This window comes from Coregonus clupeaformis, unplaced genomic scaffold, assembly GCF_020615455.1.
Source record: "Coregonus clupeaformis isolate EN_2021a unplaced genomic scaffold, ASM2061545v1 scaf3852, whole genome shotgun sequence".
Taxonomy (NCBI): domain Eukaryota; kingdom Metazoa; phylum Chordata; class Actinopteri; order Salmoniformes; family Salmonidae; genus Coregonus; species Coregonus clupeaformis.
Window position 1 is genome coordinate 14,851 of NW_025537306.1, and position 16,439 is coordinate 31,289.

General features: G+C 44.8%; 1 protein-coding gene across 1 annotated transcript in view; it reads right to left on the reverse strand.

Moving 5' to 3' along the window:
• The window catches only part of LOC121561908 (dynein axonemal heavy chain 11-like), a 29,612-nt gene extending 14,030 nt beyond the window's left edge, over positions 1–15,582 (reverse strand). Inside the window, 21 exon segments of the mRNA XM_045220445.1 lie at positions 2,826–2,987; positions 3,094–3,195; positions 3,331–3,468; positions 3,561–3,663; positions 6,551–6,716; positions 7,788–7,992; positions 8,199–8,372; positions 8,520–8,651; positions 8,815–8,965; positions 9,045–9,193; positions 9,362–9,492; positions 9,584–9,716; positions 9,858–9,935; positions 10,064–10,100; positions 10,102–10,247; positions 10,594–10,686; positions 10,773–10,911; positions 10,993–11,109; positions 11,210–11,355; positions 11,466–11,622; positions 15,550–15,582. Of these exon segments, the coding sequence (XP_045076380.1) occupies positions 2,826–2,987; positions 3,094–3,195; positions 3,331–3,468; positions 3,561–3,663; positions 6,551–6,716; positions 7,788–7,992; positions 8,199–8,372; positions 8,520–8,651; positions 8,815–8,965; positions 9,045–9,193; positions 9,362–9,492; positions 9,584–9,716; positions 9,858–9,935; positions 10,064–10,100; positions 10,102–10,247; positions 10,594–10,686; positions 10,773–10,911; positions 10,993–11,109; positions 11,210–11,355; positions 11,466–11,622; positions 15,550–15,572 (2,682 nt within the window). The 5' untranslated portion in view covers positions 15,573–15,582.
• Positions 15,583–16,439: the final 857 nt, after the last annotated feature.

Consider the following 16,439-nt stretch of genomic DNA (forward strand, 5'->3'; position numbering starts at 1 on the left):
CACCCCAGATTGCTCAGTTTGGCCAGGCGGACAGGTCTAGGAAGAGTCTTGGTGGTTCCAAACTTCTTCCATTTAAGATTGATGGAGGCCACTGTGTTCTTGGGGACCTTAAATGCTGTATACATTTTTTGTTACCCTTCCCCAGATCTGTGTCTTGACCTGTCTCGGTGATCTACGGACAATTCCCTCGACCTCATGGCTTGGTTTTTGCTCTGACATGCACTGTCAACTGTGGGACCTTATATAGACAGGTGTGTGCCTTTCAAAGTCATGTCCAATCAACTGAATTTACCACAGGTGGACTCCAATCAAGTTGTAGAAACATCTCAAGGATTATCAATGGAACCTGAGCTCAATTTCGAGTCTCATAGCAAAGAGTCTGAATACTTATGTAAATAAGCTATTTCTGTTTTTTTGTTCTAATACATTAGCAAACATTTCTAAAACCCTTTTTTTGTCATTATGAGGTTTTTGTGTGTAGATTGATGAGGAAAATGTTTTATTTAATCAATTTTAGAGTAAGGCTGTAGCGTGACAAAAAGGGAAGGGGTCTCAATACTTTCCGATTACACTGTATAAGGAAAGGCCATATTGATCACTTTGCTATAAGCAATCTCAGAGAGACACAATATGTGACTCGTTTCAGGAAACTAGGCGTATGTCATGGGTCACTACTTCACAGGACAGCCATTTGAATGTAAACTCTTTTTTTTTTTAATCAAAATGCGTTTTTTGGCAGAAATGCCTTCTGGAACATGTGAACTTTCATGTGCCATAATAACAAACTTGTATGCCATCTGTAAATACTAATAAAATGATTAAATTACAAGCCTAGTTATTTTAACCACAGAAAAAGACAGCAGCCTTCCCACTAGCCATGCTTGGCTGAGATAATGAGTGGGCTGGACATGCCGAGAGAGGAGTTTGGATTGGTCTGCCATATAGCACGCGTCTGTCTATTTGAGCTGGTTAGTATGTGTAGGTAATCCTGTCTAACGCAGCTTTAAAAAAATATATGTATCGTGTAGTAGAGCTACATAAGTGTTGCTCTCCACTTTCTGGAGGACCAAGTTTTGAAATCAGTGGAATTAGAGTATGATAGCTAAGGAGATGGAGAAAACACCTGTCTCTGGAATACATCTTCAAACTAAGGGCAACCATTGCATCCGTGACTAGCTAGCTACATTTTCAGATATTACACGTTTCTAATTTTGACAGAAAGTGTACTGTTAGCTAGCTAGCTAACGTTAGCAGGCTGGCTCGCTAGCTAACGTTACGTGTATGATCTAATTATTCGTATCTCAGAGCCATTTGCTTTGCTAGTTATAGCCAAATGTTAGATAGCTAACAATGAACCTGGTTGGTTAGCTACCTGCAGATGCATGCAGGGTAGTAACGTCATGAGTTGGGATTATGGTTCATTGTTTAGCTAGCTAGCTAACGTTAGCTGGCTGGCTCGCTAGCTAAGGTTATGTGTATTATCTTATTATTCGTATCTCAGAGCCATTTGCTTTGCTAGTTATAGCCTAATGTTAGCTTGCAAACATTGAACCTGGTTGGTTAGCTACCTGCAGATGCATGCAGGGTAGTAACGTCATGAGTTGGGATTATGGTTCATTGTTTAGCTAGCTTGCTAACGTTAGCTGGCTGGCTCGCTAGTTAACGTTACATGTATGATCTTATTATTCGTATCTCAGAGCCATTTGCTTTGGTAGTTATAGCCTAATGTTAGCTAGCTAACATTCAACCTGGTTGGTTAGCTACCTGCAGATTCATGCAGGGTAGTAACGTCATGAGTTGGGATTATGGTTCATTGTTTAGCTAGCTAGCTAGATATCTCAACAAAAGACTCCACTATGCAAAAGTGCGTTCGTAAATTCACTCTGGAGTGCCAGAGAGCACTCAGATTGCGCTCTGGGCGTTCATAAATTTAGAGCGTTGTCAGATTGTCCGTTGGTAAATTCAGAGCGTGTCGCTCTTGGATTGTTCAGAGTGCACACGCTTATTTGCCGACATTTACTGACACCGGCCATATTCAACGGGTGTCTCAGAGCCATTTGCTTGGCTAGTTATATGATCTAGCTTGCTAACATTGAACCTGGTTGGTTAGCTACCTGCAGATTCATGCAGGGTAGTAACGTCATGAGTTGGCATTATGGTTAATTGTTTACCTAGCTTTCAGAGTGCAGAATAACTGACGAATTTACAAACGCTCAACACCCGTTGAATATGGCCGGTGTCAGTAAACATTGGCAAAAAAGCGTAAATTGTTGCCAGCAGCACAGTTGCAGTCACCAATGCTTTGGATAACATAAAAACAGCCTAACCAGCTCATTTGTGTCTGGAAGTAGCTAGCAAGCTAGCCAACGTTAGCCAGTTAGCTTGGGTGCTTGACTGCTGTTGTTAGTACAGAACGCTCGGATAAACCCTTAAAGAGATGGGTGGGGCTAAAGCTTAAGAGGGTGTGAACGATGTTGAATGGGTGTAGACAAAGAAGAGCTCTCTTGCAGGTACCAAAACATTCAAAGGCCTCAAAACATTCAAATTTTCTCAAAAGTGAGGTTAGAAGTTTATCAACTTTCAAAGCAGAATTACTTTCCCACTGTTCCTCAAATGCAGTGTATAATATACCATTTTGTAGCTCTGTGTCTCTGCTTTTATCCAATGTAAAAAAACACAATTTCACATTTTGCTACATAAGACCAAATCAAGGCGTTCGATCACATATGTCAATATGAGTGAAGGAAGTAAAGAGAGTAGCAAGGCGTATGTCAAGCAGTCTTGTTTGTAACAACCCCATAAGATGGCTGCCACATGTCTCTCACCTCAAAGTATCTCTTGCCAGTGTCCAGTAGGATCTTGTTGAAGAGTTCCACATCCTTCTCCTCCATCAGTTTGTCAGAGTACACCCGGGACGACTCATGGAGCCACAGATGGACCAGGTCTATGGGGTAACGCACACAATCTGGCAGGGCAAACAGAATACCCTACACAGAGAGGGAGACGTAGATAAAGAGTGAAAGAGAGGCATGAATCCATGTTGATGAAGATTGATGATGACAATGATGTTTTTTCAATGTATATGTGTGCTACCTGGAAGATGTTGGAGAGGTCCCTTAGGTTGAAGATATAGTGAAAGCGAATGGCCGTGGGGAGGAAGTTCTGACTGATCTTCTGATGGAGACAGATGGCTGCCTGCAGGAGTAGAAAGACAAGAATGGATGAAGGGAGGGAGGAGGAAAGTGGATTGATTGACAGACAGACAGCCAGACAGACTGACTGAAAGAGACACAGACAGGCAGGCAGACAGGCAGGCAGACAGACGTATACCTGTATTAGTGTTCCTACAGAGCGCGAGACGCCGTAGCTGAAGCCCCCCTGGAGGAAGTGGGCTGACAGGATGCTAGTGAAGATGGTGGCTAGTGCCTCAGCGCTAGGGAAATGAACTGCAAACACTGAGAAATGCCTCTGAGAGAGAGCGAGGAGAGAGGGGTTAGTCTGTGTGTGTGTGTGTGTGTGTGTTACTGTTGTCTTGAGTTGACTGTATGTGTGTGTGTTACCTGTAGTCTGGGGTTCACTGAGAAGCTCCCTGCTGTAGGGTTCATACAGGTGATGTACTGGCAGTTATGGATTTCTTTCAGCACCAGCCTCTGTCTGTCATACCTGCAAATCAAATCAAATCAAATCAAATCAAATTTTATTGGTCACATGCGCCGAATACAACAGGTGCAGACATTACAGTGAAATGCTTACTTACAGCCCTTAACCAACAGTGCATTTATTTTAAACAAAAAAGTAAGAATAAAACAACAACAAAAAAGTGTTGAGAAAAAAAGAGCAGAAGTAAAATAAAGTGACAGTAGGGAGGCTATATATACAGTAAAATAAAGTGACAGTAGGGAGGCTATATATACAGGGGGGTACCGTTGCATAGTCAATGTGCGGGGGGCACCGGCTAGTTGAGGTAGTTGAGGTAATATGTACATGTGGGTAGAGTTAAAGTGACTATGCATAAATACTTAACAGAGTAGCAGCAGCGTAAAAAGGATGGGGTGGGGGGCAGTGCAAATAGTCCGGGTAGCCATGATTAGCTGTTCAGGAGTCTTATGGCTTGGGGGTAGAAGCTGTTGAGAAGTCTTTTGGACCTAGACTTGGCACTCCGGTACCGCTTGCCGTGCGGTAGCAGAGAGAACAGTCTATGACTAGGGTGGCTGGAGTCTTTGACAATTTTGAGGGCCTTCCTCTGACACCGCCTGGTATAGAGGTCCTGGATGGCAGGGAGCTTTGCCCCAGTGATGTACTGGGCCGTACGCACTACCCTCTGTAGTGCCTTGCGGTCAGAGGCCAAGCAGTTGCCATACCAGGCGGTGATGCAACCAGTCAGGATGCTCTCGATGGTGCAGCTGTAGAATTTTTGAGGATCTGAGGACCCATGCCAAATCTTTTTAGTCTCCTGAGGGGGAATAGGCTTTGTCGTGCCCTCTTCACGACTGTCTTGGTGTGTTTGGACCATGATAGTTCGTTGGTGATGTGGACACCAAGGAACTTGAAGCTCTCAACCTGTTCCACTACAGCCCCGTCGATGAGAATGGGGGCGTGCTCAGTCCTCTTTTTTTTCCTGTAGTCCACAATCATCTCCTTTGTCTTGGTCACGTTGAGGGAGAGGTTGTTGTCCTGGCACCACACGGCCAGATCTCTGACCTCCTCCCTATAGGCTGTCTCATCGTTGTCGGTGATCAGGCCTACCACTGTTGTGTCGTCGGCAAACTTAATGATGGTGTTGGAGTCGTGCCTGGCCATGCAGTCATGGGTGAACAGAGAGTACAGGAGGGGGACTGAGCACGCACCCCTGAGGGGCCCCCGTGTTGAGGATCAGTGTGGCAGATGTGTTGTTACCTACCCTTACCACCTGGGGGCGGCCCGTCAGGAAGTCCACGATCCAGTTGCAGAGGGAGGTGTTTAGTCCCAGGATCCTTAGCTTAGTGATGAGCTTAGAGGGCACTATGGTGTTGAATGCTGAGCTGTAGTCAATGAATAGCATTCTCACGTAGGTGTTCCTCTTGTCCAGGTGGGAAAGGGCAGTGTGGAGTGCGATAGAGATTGCATCATCTGTGGATCTGTTGGGGCGGTATGCAAATTGGAGTGGGTCTAGGGTTTCTGGGATTATGCTGTTGATGTGAGCCATGACCAGTCTTTCAAAGCACTTCATGGCTACAGACGTCAGTGCTACGGGTCGGTAGTCATTTAGGCAGGTTATCTTAGAGTTCTTGGGCACGGGGACTATGGTGGTCTGCTTGAAACATGTTGGTATTACAGACTCAGTCAGGGACATGTTGAAAATGTCAGTGAAGACACTTGCCAGTTGGTCAGCACATGCTCGGAGTACACGTCCTGGTAATCCGTCTGGCCCTGCGGCCTTGTGAATGTTGACCTGCTTAAAAGTCTTACTCACATCGGCTACGGAGAGCGTGATCACATAGTCGTCCGGAACAGCTGGTGCGCTCGTGCATGCTTCAGTGTTGCTTGCCTCGAAGCGAGCATAGAAGTGGTTTAGCTCGTCTGGTAGGCTTGTGTCACTGGGCAGCTCGCGGCTGTGCTTCCCTTTGTAGTCTGTAATAGTTTTCAAGCCCTGCCACATCCGACGAGCGTCAGAGCCAGTGTAGTATGATTCAATCTTAGACCTGTATTGACTCTTTGCCTGTTTGATGGTTCGTCGGAGGTCATAGCGGGATTTCTTATAAGCGTCCGGGTTAGAGTCCCGTTCCTTGAAAGCGGCAGCTCTACCCTTTAGCTCAGTGCGGATGTTTCCTGTAATCCATGGCTTCTGGTTGGGGTATGTACGTACGGTCACTGTGGGGGACGACATCATCGATGCACTTATTGATGAAGCCAGTGACTGATGTGGTGTACTCCTCAATGCTGTCTGAAGAATCCCGGAACATGTTCCAGTCTGTGCTAGCAAAACAGTCCTGTAACTTAGCATCTGCGTCATCTGACCACTTTTTTATTAGCCGAATCACTGGTGCTTCCTGCTTCAGTTTTTGCTTATAAGCAGGAATCAGGAGGATAGAGTTATGGTCAGATTTGCCAAATGGAGGGCGAGGAGAGCTTTGTATGCGTCTTTGTGTGTGGAGTAAAGGTGGTCTAGAGTTTTTTCCCCTCTGGTTGCACATTTAACATGCTGGTAGAAATGAGGTAGAACGGATTTAAGTTTCCCTGCATTAAAGTCCCCGGCTACTAGGAGCGCTGCATCTGGATGAGCGTTTTCCTGTTGATTAATGGCCTTGTACAACTAATTCAGTGCAATCTTAATGCCAGCATTGGTTTGTGGTGGTAAATAGACAGCTATGAAAAATATAGATGAAAACTCTCTTGGTAAATAGTGTGGTCTACAGCTTATCATAAGATACTCTACCTCAGGCGAGCAAAACCTCGAGACTTCCTTAGTAGTGTGTGCACACACACGCGCGCACACACACACACACACCAGCGGTTGTAGTCCATGCAATGATGTTTGAGTGTGTGTGTGCGCGCGTGTGTGTCCTCTCACCAGTGGTTGTAGTCCAGGTGCTGGCGTATGAGTGTGTGTGGTTGGACAGTACCATACACATCCACCTCAGGCATGTTGAGGTCGTCTATGAAGTAGATGAGTTTCTTGGTTCCAGGAGGAGCATAGTTACGCCCTGCCTTCTTCTCTAGAGGCTTCTCTAACACACCTGCAGTACACACACACATCTCATTATGTCACTATAGACAGCAGGAATATAGCCTTTCGGGTGGGTGTTCTACTAAGCTAACATATGGAATTGTTTTAAGATGGTCATACCATGGATCATTTTGCTATTTGATTTCTGGGACCCCTTTTGGTATAAAAAAATAAAATAAAATAAATAATTGATTAAACATTGAATTTGGTCTTACTGCTTCTTGCCCATAGAAACGCATTGAATAACATACTGGCAAATACATGGCAAATCAGAGTAAAACAATTTATCAAAAGGAAGTGTTTTGAAGCGTCTGTCCTATACCTGAGAGATATAAGAAATTATTATTTCACAATTTTTGGGGGGTACTATACTACTTCCATTTTTACATTTAGCAGACACTCTTATCCAGAGCGACTTACAGTTAGTGAGTGCATACATTTTTCATACTGGCCCCCGTGGGATACGAACCCACAATCCTGGCGTCGCAAAGCGCCATGCTCTACCAACTGAGCTACAGGGGACCATATATACTTCTGTTAAATGTTTTAACTCTTACAGGGCTACCTTCAGACGAGTCTTGTTAGGTTTGTGGAAGTACTAGAGCAACAACCGACATGTACGTTGTCGTGCGAGTCTCATCTTTCCATAGAGGGGTCATATTAGTTTATAGCCCAAACGGTTTGGACGTTACAGACGTTTTCATGAGAAGACGGATTTTCGGGATGTCTCCTGGTCTGACAAACACCGCTGTAGCTCTGCCACCTTCAGATATTTCTATACATCTCTAGCTTAAACAGATGGATCTTGATGGGGATTTTTGTATTATGCTAATTCGATTTTAGCACGGGTGCGGACATCGACTCTAGGGTTTTTTAAACATCATATCCATTAAAATACGGCACACTGGAATCATCAGTGAAGTAGGAGGGCTGATACTGAATCGGTTCTTGAGGGCAGAGATTGGCCTGGTTCCATTCCTGGTTGCCGTCTAATAAGTGGCTCTAGTAATTGAAATGGAACCAGGCAGGTATAACTCAAACTACTGCATACAGTGGCAGGCAGTTGCCACGGGCGACTCACGCTGTAGCATAGCCGAGGTGGTGTAGTAGTTGAAGGGGACTTTAGCCACCATGTAGTCCTCCTTTAGCTTGGCTACTTTATCAGACACCAGGATGGTCTTCCCAACTCCAGCGTTCCCCACCAACATCACAGGCTTCCCTCTCTGCAGCAGCAGGTCTATGAAGTACGTCAGACAGATGGTCTCTGCCGAGTGGACTAGCACCGTCTGGAAACACACACACGTCAGAAATACACACACAGACACACATACACTCACACACATCACAAATACACACTACAACGCACGCACACACACGTGCATACTGCTATTACGAAGGCACACCAGTGAATCTTAGTCATTTAGAACACATTCTCATGTAGAGAGACTTAAAATAAATGCACTTCACTAAGGGAGCCAGAACAAGTACAGACCTGTAGGGGGACTTCAGGCTCCAGCTCGAACCGGGGCGTCCTCTCACTCCAGGGAGTGAACTTCTTAGTGTCTGAGTCTATGAAGTAGTCGAACACTGTGCCCTGCGAAGGGAACTTCACCGCTCTCATCTCCTTCGACCACCAGCGACTGAACTCAGCACGATAGTCTATCAACTGGAAAAGACAATGTTAGCTGATAAATATTAGCTGAGGTAGAGTTACATGGGTTGCTGGCACTGACAGGGAGTAGACACACACACACACCCAAACACACACATACACACACATACACCCTCCACATACACACACACAAACACTCACGTGGTCCTGGAACAGAGCTCCTCCAAAGGCCCAGACGCAGGCGAAGACAAAGTAGATCTCATAGAGTTCTCTGGGAGAGTCAGGAGGAGTGTTGTCTTCTGTCAGCAGGCAGTCCAACAAGGAACACAGCGTCTGATTGGACAACAGACAGATAACACAGTGTCTGATTGGACTGCAGATAGAGAACACAGTGTCTGATTGGACAACAGTGTGTGTGTGTGTGTGTGTGTGTGTGTGTGTGTGTGTGTGTGTGTGTGTGTGTGTGTGTGTGTGTGTGTGTGTGTGTGTGTGTTACCTGCACCATGCTGTTCTCAGGTATAGGAGTGATGGTCTTGAGGTTACAGCGGACCTGCTCCAGGCAGTAGGGAACGTACTTGTCAAACAGGATGGTCAAGTTGGCTCGCTCTGATTGGGCCTGCCTGGTGTCAATCCAACTTGTCACGTACCTGAGGGCCAGAACACATTGTGAGAGTGGACATGCATACGTGTGTGTGTGTGTGTCCCTGCATGAGTGTGTGTACTGACGAGCTCCAGCCCAGGTCTTGTGGATTGACGTATAGTATCCCAGCGCGGGAGACTGTGGCTGGGGTTGCAGCTCTTAGCTGGCTGATCTCAAAAAGCAGCCGCATGGAGGAAGATAGACTGATACGCTCATTACTGGCCAAGGTTAACACCTAGTGAGAGAGAGAGATCGGGGGAGAGAGAGAGAAAGAGAGAGAGGGGGGAGAGTTATCAGTACCATAGAAGAAAGAGACATGGAGAGAGGAGGAGAAAGATAATAAGTCAGCACCGACAGATAGAGAGAAAGAGAAGGAATGAGACAGAGAGACACACACACGTACCTTGTTGTCGTCCATGACAGTGTTGAGGGATTCTATCCACATGGGGTCTATGTCTCCATCCAGAACTATCCACTTGGGCCCGTCATGGCCCACCTGTCGTGTCAGCTCCCTCATAGTGGAGGAGAACAGGCCTAAAATGGAGGACAAAATCAACATTGACCAAACCCGAACAGCAAGTCTCTACACTGTGTGTGTGTGTGTGTTTGTGTATAGACCACAGACCGTCCTTCCATTCTCTGGTAGCAGGGTGTAGATAGCCGAACAGTTCATCTGTGGTCACAGCTTTAGGGTTGATGTCGTGCCACACAGGCTTCATCCTCAGGTTAGCATAGGTTCTGTGGAGGGTCTTCAAGATCTGTCCAACCACAAATTACCACATGTTAACAACCTCAAAGATATAACGTTGACATACAAGTTGCTTTGGAGTTACATAGAGGACATTTTAATACTGTTGGCTTCGATTAAGTTGTGTGAATGTGATTGTTAGTGAGTTTACCTGGCTCTTCCCCGTCCCAGCTCCTCCCACTACAAACACTGAGTGTCTGACAGACAGCAGCTCCTCCAACTGAGTCACCTAGTGAGAAGGGGGGGTGAATTGTAAGCAATACGATGATCAATTACATGTTCATCTCTAGCTTAGTAAAAATATGTGGGATTAAGACAAACAGTGGGCAGACTTTACATTTAATTTCATTGCTATACCTTGAGTATGAAGTTTTCCTCAGGCTGCAGGTGTAGACTGTCGTACAGCTGTCTCCAGCTCTGGGTCTCTCTTCCTGGGGACGTCCAGCAGGGGAAACAGGTCACTGATCAGACCCAGGAATATGGGGACGTCACTGGTTACTATTTTAGGAAGGTTAAAGTCCCTCAACGCTCGCATCAGGACCTATAGAGACAGACAGGAATATAGGGAAATGTCAGGATCTATAGAGACAGACAGGAATATAGGGACATGTCAGGATCTATAGAGACAGACAGGAATATAGGGATTATTCAGGACCTATAGAGACAGACAGGAATATAGGGACATCATGAAGACCTATAGAGACAGACAGGAATATAGGGACATCATGAAGACCTATAGAGACAGACAGGAATATAGGGACATCATGAAGACCTATAGAGACAGACAGGAATATAGGGACATCATGAAGACCTATAGAGACAGACAATATAGCTTCTATAGTATGGTCATTAAGGGAAGACACCCTGGTTGATAAACACCGTGTTACCTGTTCCTCTGGTCTGCTCCTGTCCTCTCTCTTCAGTGATCCAGCCACCACCAGCACTGACTTGATGGCCCTCAGGCCCCAGTCATAGTGGTCCTACAACACATATGCAGTATTATACAGTATTAGAGTGTTTCTTCGTGTATTTGTGTGTGTGTGTTTGTTTGTTTGTGTGTGTGTACCTGTTTAGAGAGCAGCTCCTTGCAGAGCGTGTACAGGCTGATGAACTTGCGTGCGAGCAGGCGAGCATCGATGAATCCCTCAGCCACCAGCATGATCTCACAGATCAACTCAAAGTCAGGAATCACCATTGCACACGGCCTAAATTGGAGAGTGTGAATATTCAGATTGAAGGAAGAGATGGAGTGGGTCGATTTGCGATTCAGCCTGTGTGTGTGTCACCTGAACAAGGCCTTGAGGTTCTCTGGTAGTTCAGTTCTCCCAGCATAGCCTGGGTTCAGAGTGATAAAAATCCCTACAGTCGGCCTCAGCTCAATCTCCTCACCTAGGAAATAGAACCTGACAAACAGGAACACAAACCAAGTCAAATCTTAGCGAAAGACACAAAGACTCTTGGATTTGTTGAATGACATTAGTTAGGTAGCTAGGAGTCCCTCACCTCTGTCTCTTGTTCCTGATGGCGTCCTGTATGGTTTTGACCTGTACTGCCACCACAGATAGCACCTCCACAGAGATCCTGTTGAACTCATCAAAACAGCCCCACACACCCGTCTGGGCCAGACCTTTATAGATGTTCCCTATGGACTATAAAAGGGGTGGGGAAAGAAATGGTGGATTCAGAAACACACAAACGTAGATTATATTATACCAAACACAGTGTATCCACACAGCTCTACCAGTTTATGAGTACCTACCTTGTAGTCCATCTGTTCGGAGCAGTTGAATACATAGACCATGATGCCTAGGGAACGGCCCAGGTCCTTGGTGGTTTCAGTCTTCCCAGTGCCTGCTGGACCAGATGGGGCGCCACTCATCGTCAGGTGGAGAGACTGGGTCAGAGTGATGTAACACCTGGGGAGAAGAAGAGAGAGAGAGAAAGTGGTGTGTGCTTGTGTGGGGAAATCATAGTGAGTTGCAGAGACCATTACTGTAGTGGTTAAAAAATAGGTTTGCGGTGAGTAAAGTAACGCTCCCTATACTTTCAATGAATTTTTCAGTAATAGGTCGGTAAACTAGTTTAGAGCAGGGGTGTCAAACTCATTTTAGCTCAGGGGCCACATGGAGGAAAATCTATCCCCAAGTGGGCCGGACCGGAAAAATCATGGTATATATAACTTAAAAACAACAACTTCAGATTGTTTTCTTTGTTTTAATACGATCAACATACAACATAAAGCTGGAGCCTGAGGACAGTGTGTCCAAAATAGTACAAGCACAACATCACTATTAATCATAAAACACGTCAAGTTTATTTGAAAATTCTAAAGAAAAAGAACACAAACACACAATGCCTCAGTGATTAACAGAACTGTTTCACAGATCACAGAACTATATCAGGGGGTCATTTCTCAGGCAGAAATGTAGATAAAAAGAATGAAATCCTGTTCCCCAAACAAGTGCAAGAACCACAGAGTCAAGAATAGGTTAAATATACAAATAAAATAAAATCAATTAAAAACAATAGCACATCAACATAAAAACATATAAACATAAAGCTGGCGCCTGAGGACAGTGTGTCCAAAAGCACAACATCACTATTAATCATAAAACACCTCAAGTTATTTGAAAGTTCTGAGGACAAAGAACACACAAACACACAATGCCTCAGTGATTCACATAAGTATATCACAGATCACAGAACTATATCAGGGTGTCTCATGTAGCACTTTAAGTGGGGTTGCATAGTTTATTTGACTCCTGATCAGGGGCGGCCTGTTCAATAGGGCGATATGGGCGACGCACTGCCAAACGGGAAAAGGAAGGGATTTTTTTTCTAATCAATTATATCACGGCAACAGTAGTTATCAGTGTTGTAATCTATACGTCTGATCTGCCATAGTGCCACACTGCCACTAAATGTCAAATCAGGCTAAAGTCGTGCTTCAAATGGCTCCCCCCCCCTTTTGGGGCGATTTCAGTCAGGTTGAAAATCGCCCAGAAGTCTGTCATAGACTCCCATGTAAAATCTATTTTTTTCAAATTTCAGAGCTTTCAATACAATCTCTATGGGTGTCTGAGGGCTTGCACTTACGCGCTTTCGTCATACGTAACGTAACCATGAACGTAACTAAGAAAAGAGCGGATTGTGTCTTTGAAAGAAGTTCCTTTTTGTCGGCGAACAAATGAAGATAAATTGGCAACGAAACAATTAGGACCTCCCAGACCAAATTTAATAATTCAACAGGTTTCTACTAAAGGCGGAAAGTCCTACACCCGAGGATTTTCCAAAAATTGGTACGAACGAAAAAAGACATTGCCACTCAACTGGATGAGGGATACAGGCTAGCTGTCCGCCGCCACAACGATGAGGTTAGTGTTGATAATCACAAGTTTACTGGAGAACTGAGACCAAGTAGAGACTTTGGACAGGGTGGATATGGTATAATAAAGGCAGTTTATTCAGAGGTAAAGATATCTGGAATCGCGTGCACGGACCCGTTCGTCAAACTCTTAGGGAGCTATACATTTAAGCCCCATTACTTACCATATCAGATAAGAGAAATTGCTGCAGCTACATATATTTTACATCCTGGCCCTACATAGTTCACTATTTGCATCACTTACCAAAATATTACATGTGGTCATATATGCTTGGAAAGTGGAGATGCCATAGAACGTCAAAAAAGTAAACATTGCTGGAGACACATTGCCGTTTTGGAGAAGACATCGCGTTTGCTAGCGAAGAGATTTGTTGTGGCAAATGAACTTGGGCTGGGAATTGCCAGGGACCTCACGATAAGATATATGCATTGCGAGTCTCATGATTCTATACGTATTGCGATTCGATACTGTGATTTTATTGCGCACCATATGTCTGTTGCAGAGGGATCAGAAAGCCATGAGAACGAGTTTTGATCAGTCATGGAAATAAAAGTGCTGAAAACAAATTGGCTCCCAATGTGAAAAGATTGAGAACAAGCTATGAAGGAACAATAATGGTGTTTTGGTGCAGGTACAGCCAACTAGCGCTAAAATATTGCGATATTGTCAATACAGTATATCGTAAAGTATCACTATGTAACTCGATTTCTTTCACCCCAATCCCTCAAATTAACGGTAAATAACTGAATAGTTTGCCCCACATTTAGCTAAGATGATTAGCTAGCCAGCTAAAATGTTTTATTTAGTTAGCAGTCGCATCTACAATAGTTTACTGTCAATAACATGTCTCCAAAAATGACGTGGTGTCTCCAATTGTGTTGACATTTTACAATTGCGATGCGCATCCATGAGTATCCACTTTCTGTAGCTCAGCTGGTAGGGCACTGCGCTTGGTAGTGGGTTCGATCCCCAGGACCACCCATACACAAAAATGTATGCACGCATGACTGTAAGTCGCTTTGGATAAAAGCGTCTGCTAAATGGCATATTATTTTATTTATTATTATTATTATCTGAAGAGAGCCCCGAAACATTGTGTGCAGACATTTTATGCAATAAATGAAGTAGGTTGAATCTAGTAGTTCTGATCTTCTGATTGGTCCTGATGAGTTGGGCGAGGTCCCCTCCAGGCTACTGTCACTGTTGCATTGGCTCTGAGTCGGGTTCTCTGTCTTCAAATGTTCAGCCTAAGAGAGGGGATTTTTGTGTGTGTGTGTGTGTGTGTGTGTTTAACAGTGATGATGTGTGTGTGTGTGTGTGTGTGTGTGTGTGTGTGTGTGTGTGTGTGTGTGTGTGTGTGTGTGTGTGTGTGTGTTTAACAGTGATGATGTGTGTGTGTGTGTGTTTGTGTGTGTGTGTGTGTGTGTCCTCAGAGCAAGAACTCGTGAGTTGGAAGAACTGAGAGGCCTATGGCGTGGGTGTTGTCCTTGGCCACCTGCTGACAAGGCTGACAAGATAGGACCCTTTTGTCCATTGTTATTGGATAGGAACAGAACTTATAACCAGCTCCTGACCTAAATAGATCTTAGCACAACATTTTACTCAACATATCATATTCCATATTCACTATAACAAATATATTTACTACGACATTAGCAAGAACCGCCACATCCTCAGCCGGCTAATCCAGTGTGTGAAGTTTTGCGGAGTGTTTGAGTTAGCTTTGCGAGGCAAAGATGAAACTGAGGGCTCCACCAACCCTGGTAAGCCAACACTTTTGAGATCAGTCAATAAATGCTTCTGGTATTGACTTATATGCTGCCCCTGTCTTCATGTTGTTGCTGGACATATCTTTTTTAAAATGTGTGTAGGTCACCTAAATCATCAGAAAAATTGCCCCCCCTGAGAATTTTTTCAGGAGCCGCCACTGCTCCTGATACCTGGCATCTTTTAGCTTTCACCAGCGCATCAATATCAGGCGTCACATCCTGAGTGGCAGCCAACTTCAGGATGTGATTCAAGTGCTTGTGCGTGAGCCTTGAGTGCAGCTTTGTTTTATTTATGCTCATTACAGAGAACTTGCTCACAAAGATATGTGGTTCCAAACATGCACAACAGTTTTGCAGCGAGGGCTGTCAAGTTGGGGTAACCTGGCAAGAGATTGTGATTAAATGTGTCCAAGCCAGCTGCGGCAAATTTGCCCTTCAAATCCGAGTCACACTGCAAGTCTATTATTTCAAGTTGGATGCTGACGGGCAGATCGGAGGGATTCACGGTGAATGGCGAGCAAAAAACGTTGAAGTCTTTCTGAGTTCACCAAAAATCTGAAAGCGTTGCTCAAACTCCCGTAACAGTCCCGTTATTTTATCTTTGAACCGCTTCATGTCTGCCACATGTTGGGTCGCGCACACATTTTTCAGACAGAAACGCCTCAGCACCTCGGCTTAACCATCTTACCTCAGTGTGGTATGGCAGGCCATAGATGTGGTCTTTCTCTCTGAGAAGGCTGTCAAACTGACGGTGATTCAGGCTTCTGGATCGGATGAAATTAACAGTTTGGATGACCACCTTCAAGACGTTATCCATCTTTAATGACTTGCAACACAAAGCCTCCTGGTGCAAAATACAGTGAAAAGTCAAAAAGTCATTGAGGGCGCACCATCTGTAGCCAGGCTGACAGCGCGGGACCAGTCCACTCCGACCCTGTCCAGCGCGCCAACGAGTGCGGTAAAAATATCAGCTGCTGTCGTTGTATCTGTCATCCGCACCAACTCCACGAACTCCTCGGTGACGGTCAATGTGTCATCATCTCCGCGGATGAAAATGGCCAGTTGTGCAACATCTGTAATGTCCGTGCTTTCATCAATTGCAACCGAAAAGCAATAAATGACTTTACCTTTTGCTTCAACTGGCTGTCCAAATCCACTGAAAGATCGGAAATCCTGTCTGCAACTGTGTTTCTTGTCAGGCTGATATTTACAAAAGCCTGACGCTTTTCAGGGCACACAATCTCAGCTGCCTTCATCATGCATGTTTTTACAAATTCACCCTCACTAAATGGTTTTGAAGCCACTGCGATTTCATTATCAATGAGGTAGCTAGCTATCACTGCAGCGTCACTGATGTCTCGGCTGTGAGTAAACACAGACTTGACCTACTTACTCTGCCCTTGTATAAACAGTTTGCTTGCTTAACACAATTGCTATTGCGCCATCCAGTGGACACAATTGGAACAGCAGTTTATTTTATTGAAAAATTGCAGCGCTGGAGATGCTGGAGGAAACAGGTACAAAAGTATCTATATCCACAGTAAAACGAGTCCTATATCGACATAACCTTAAAGGCCG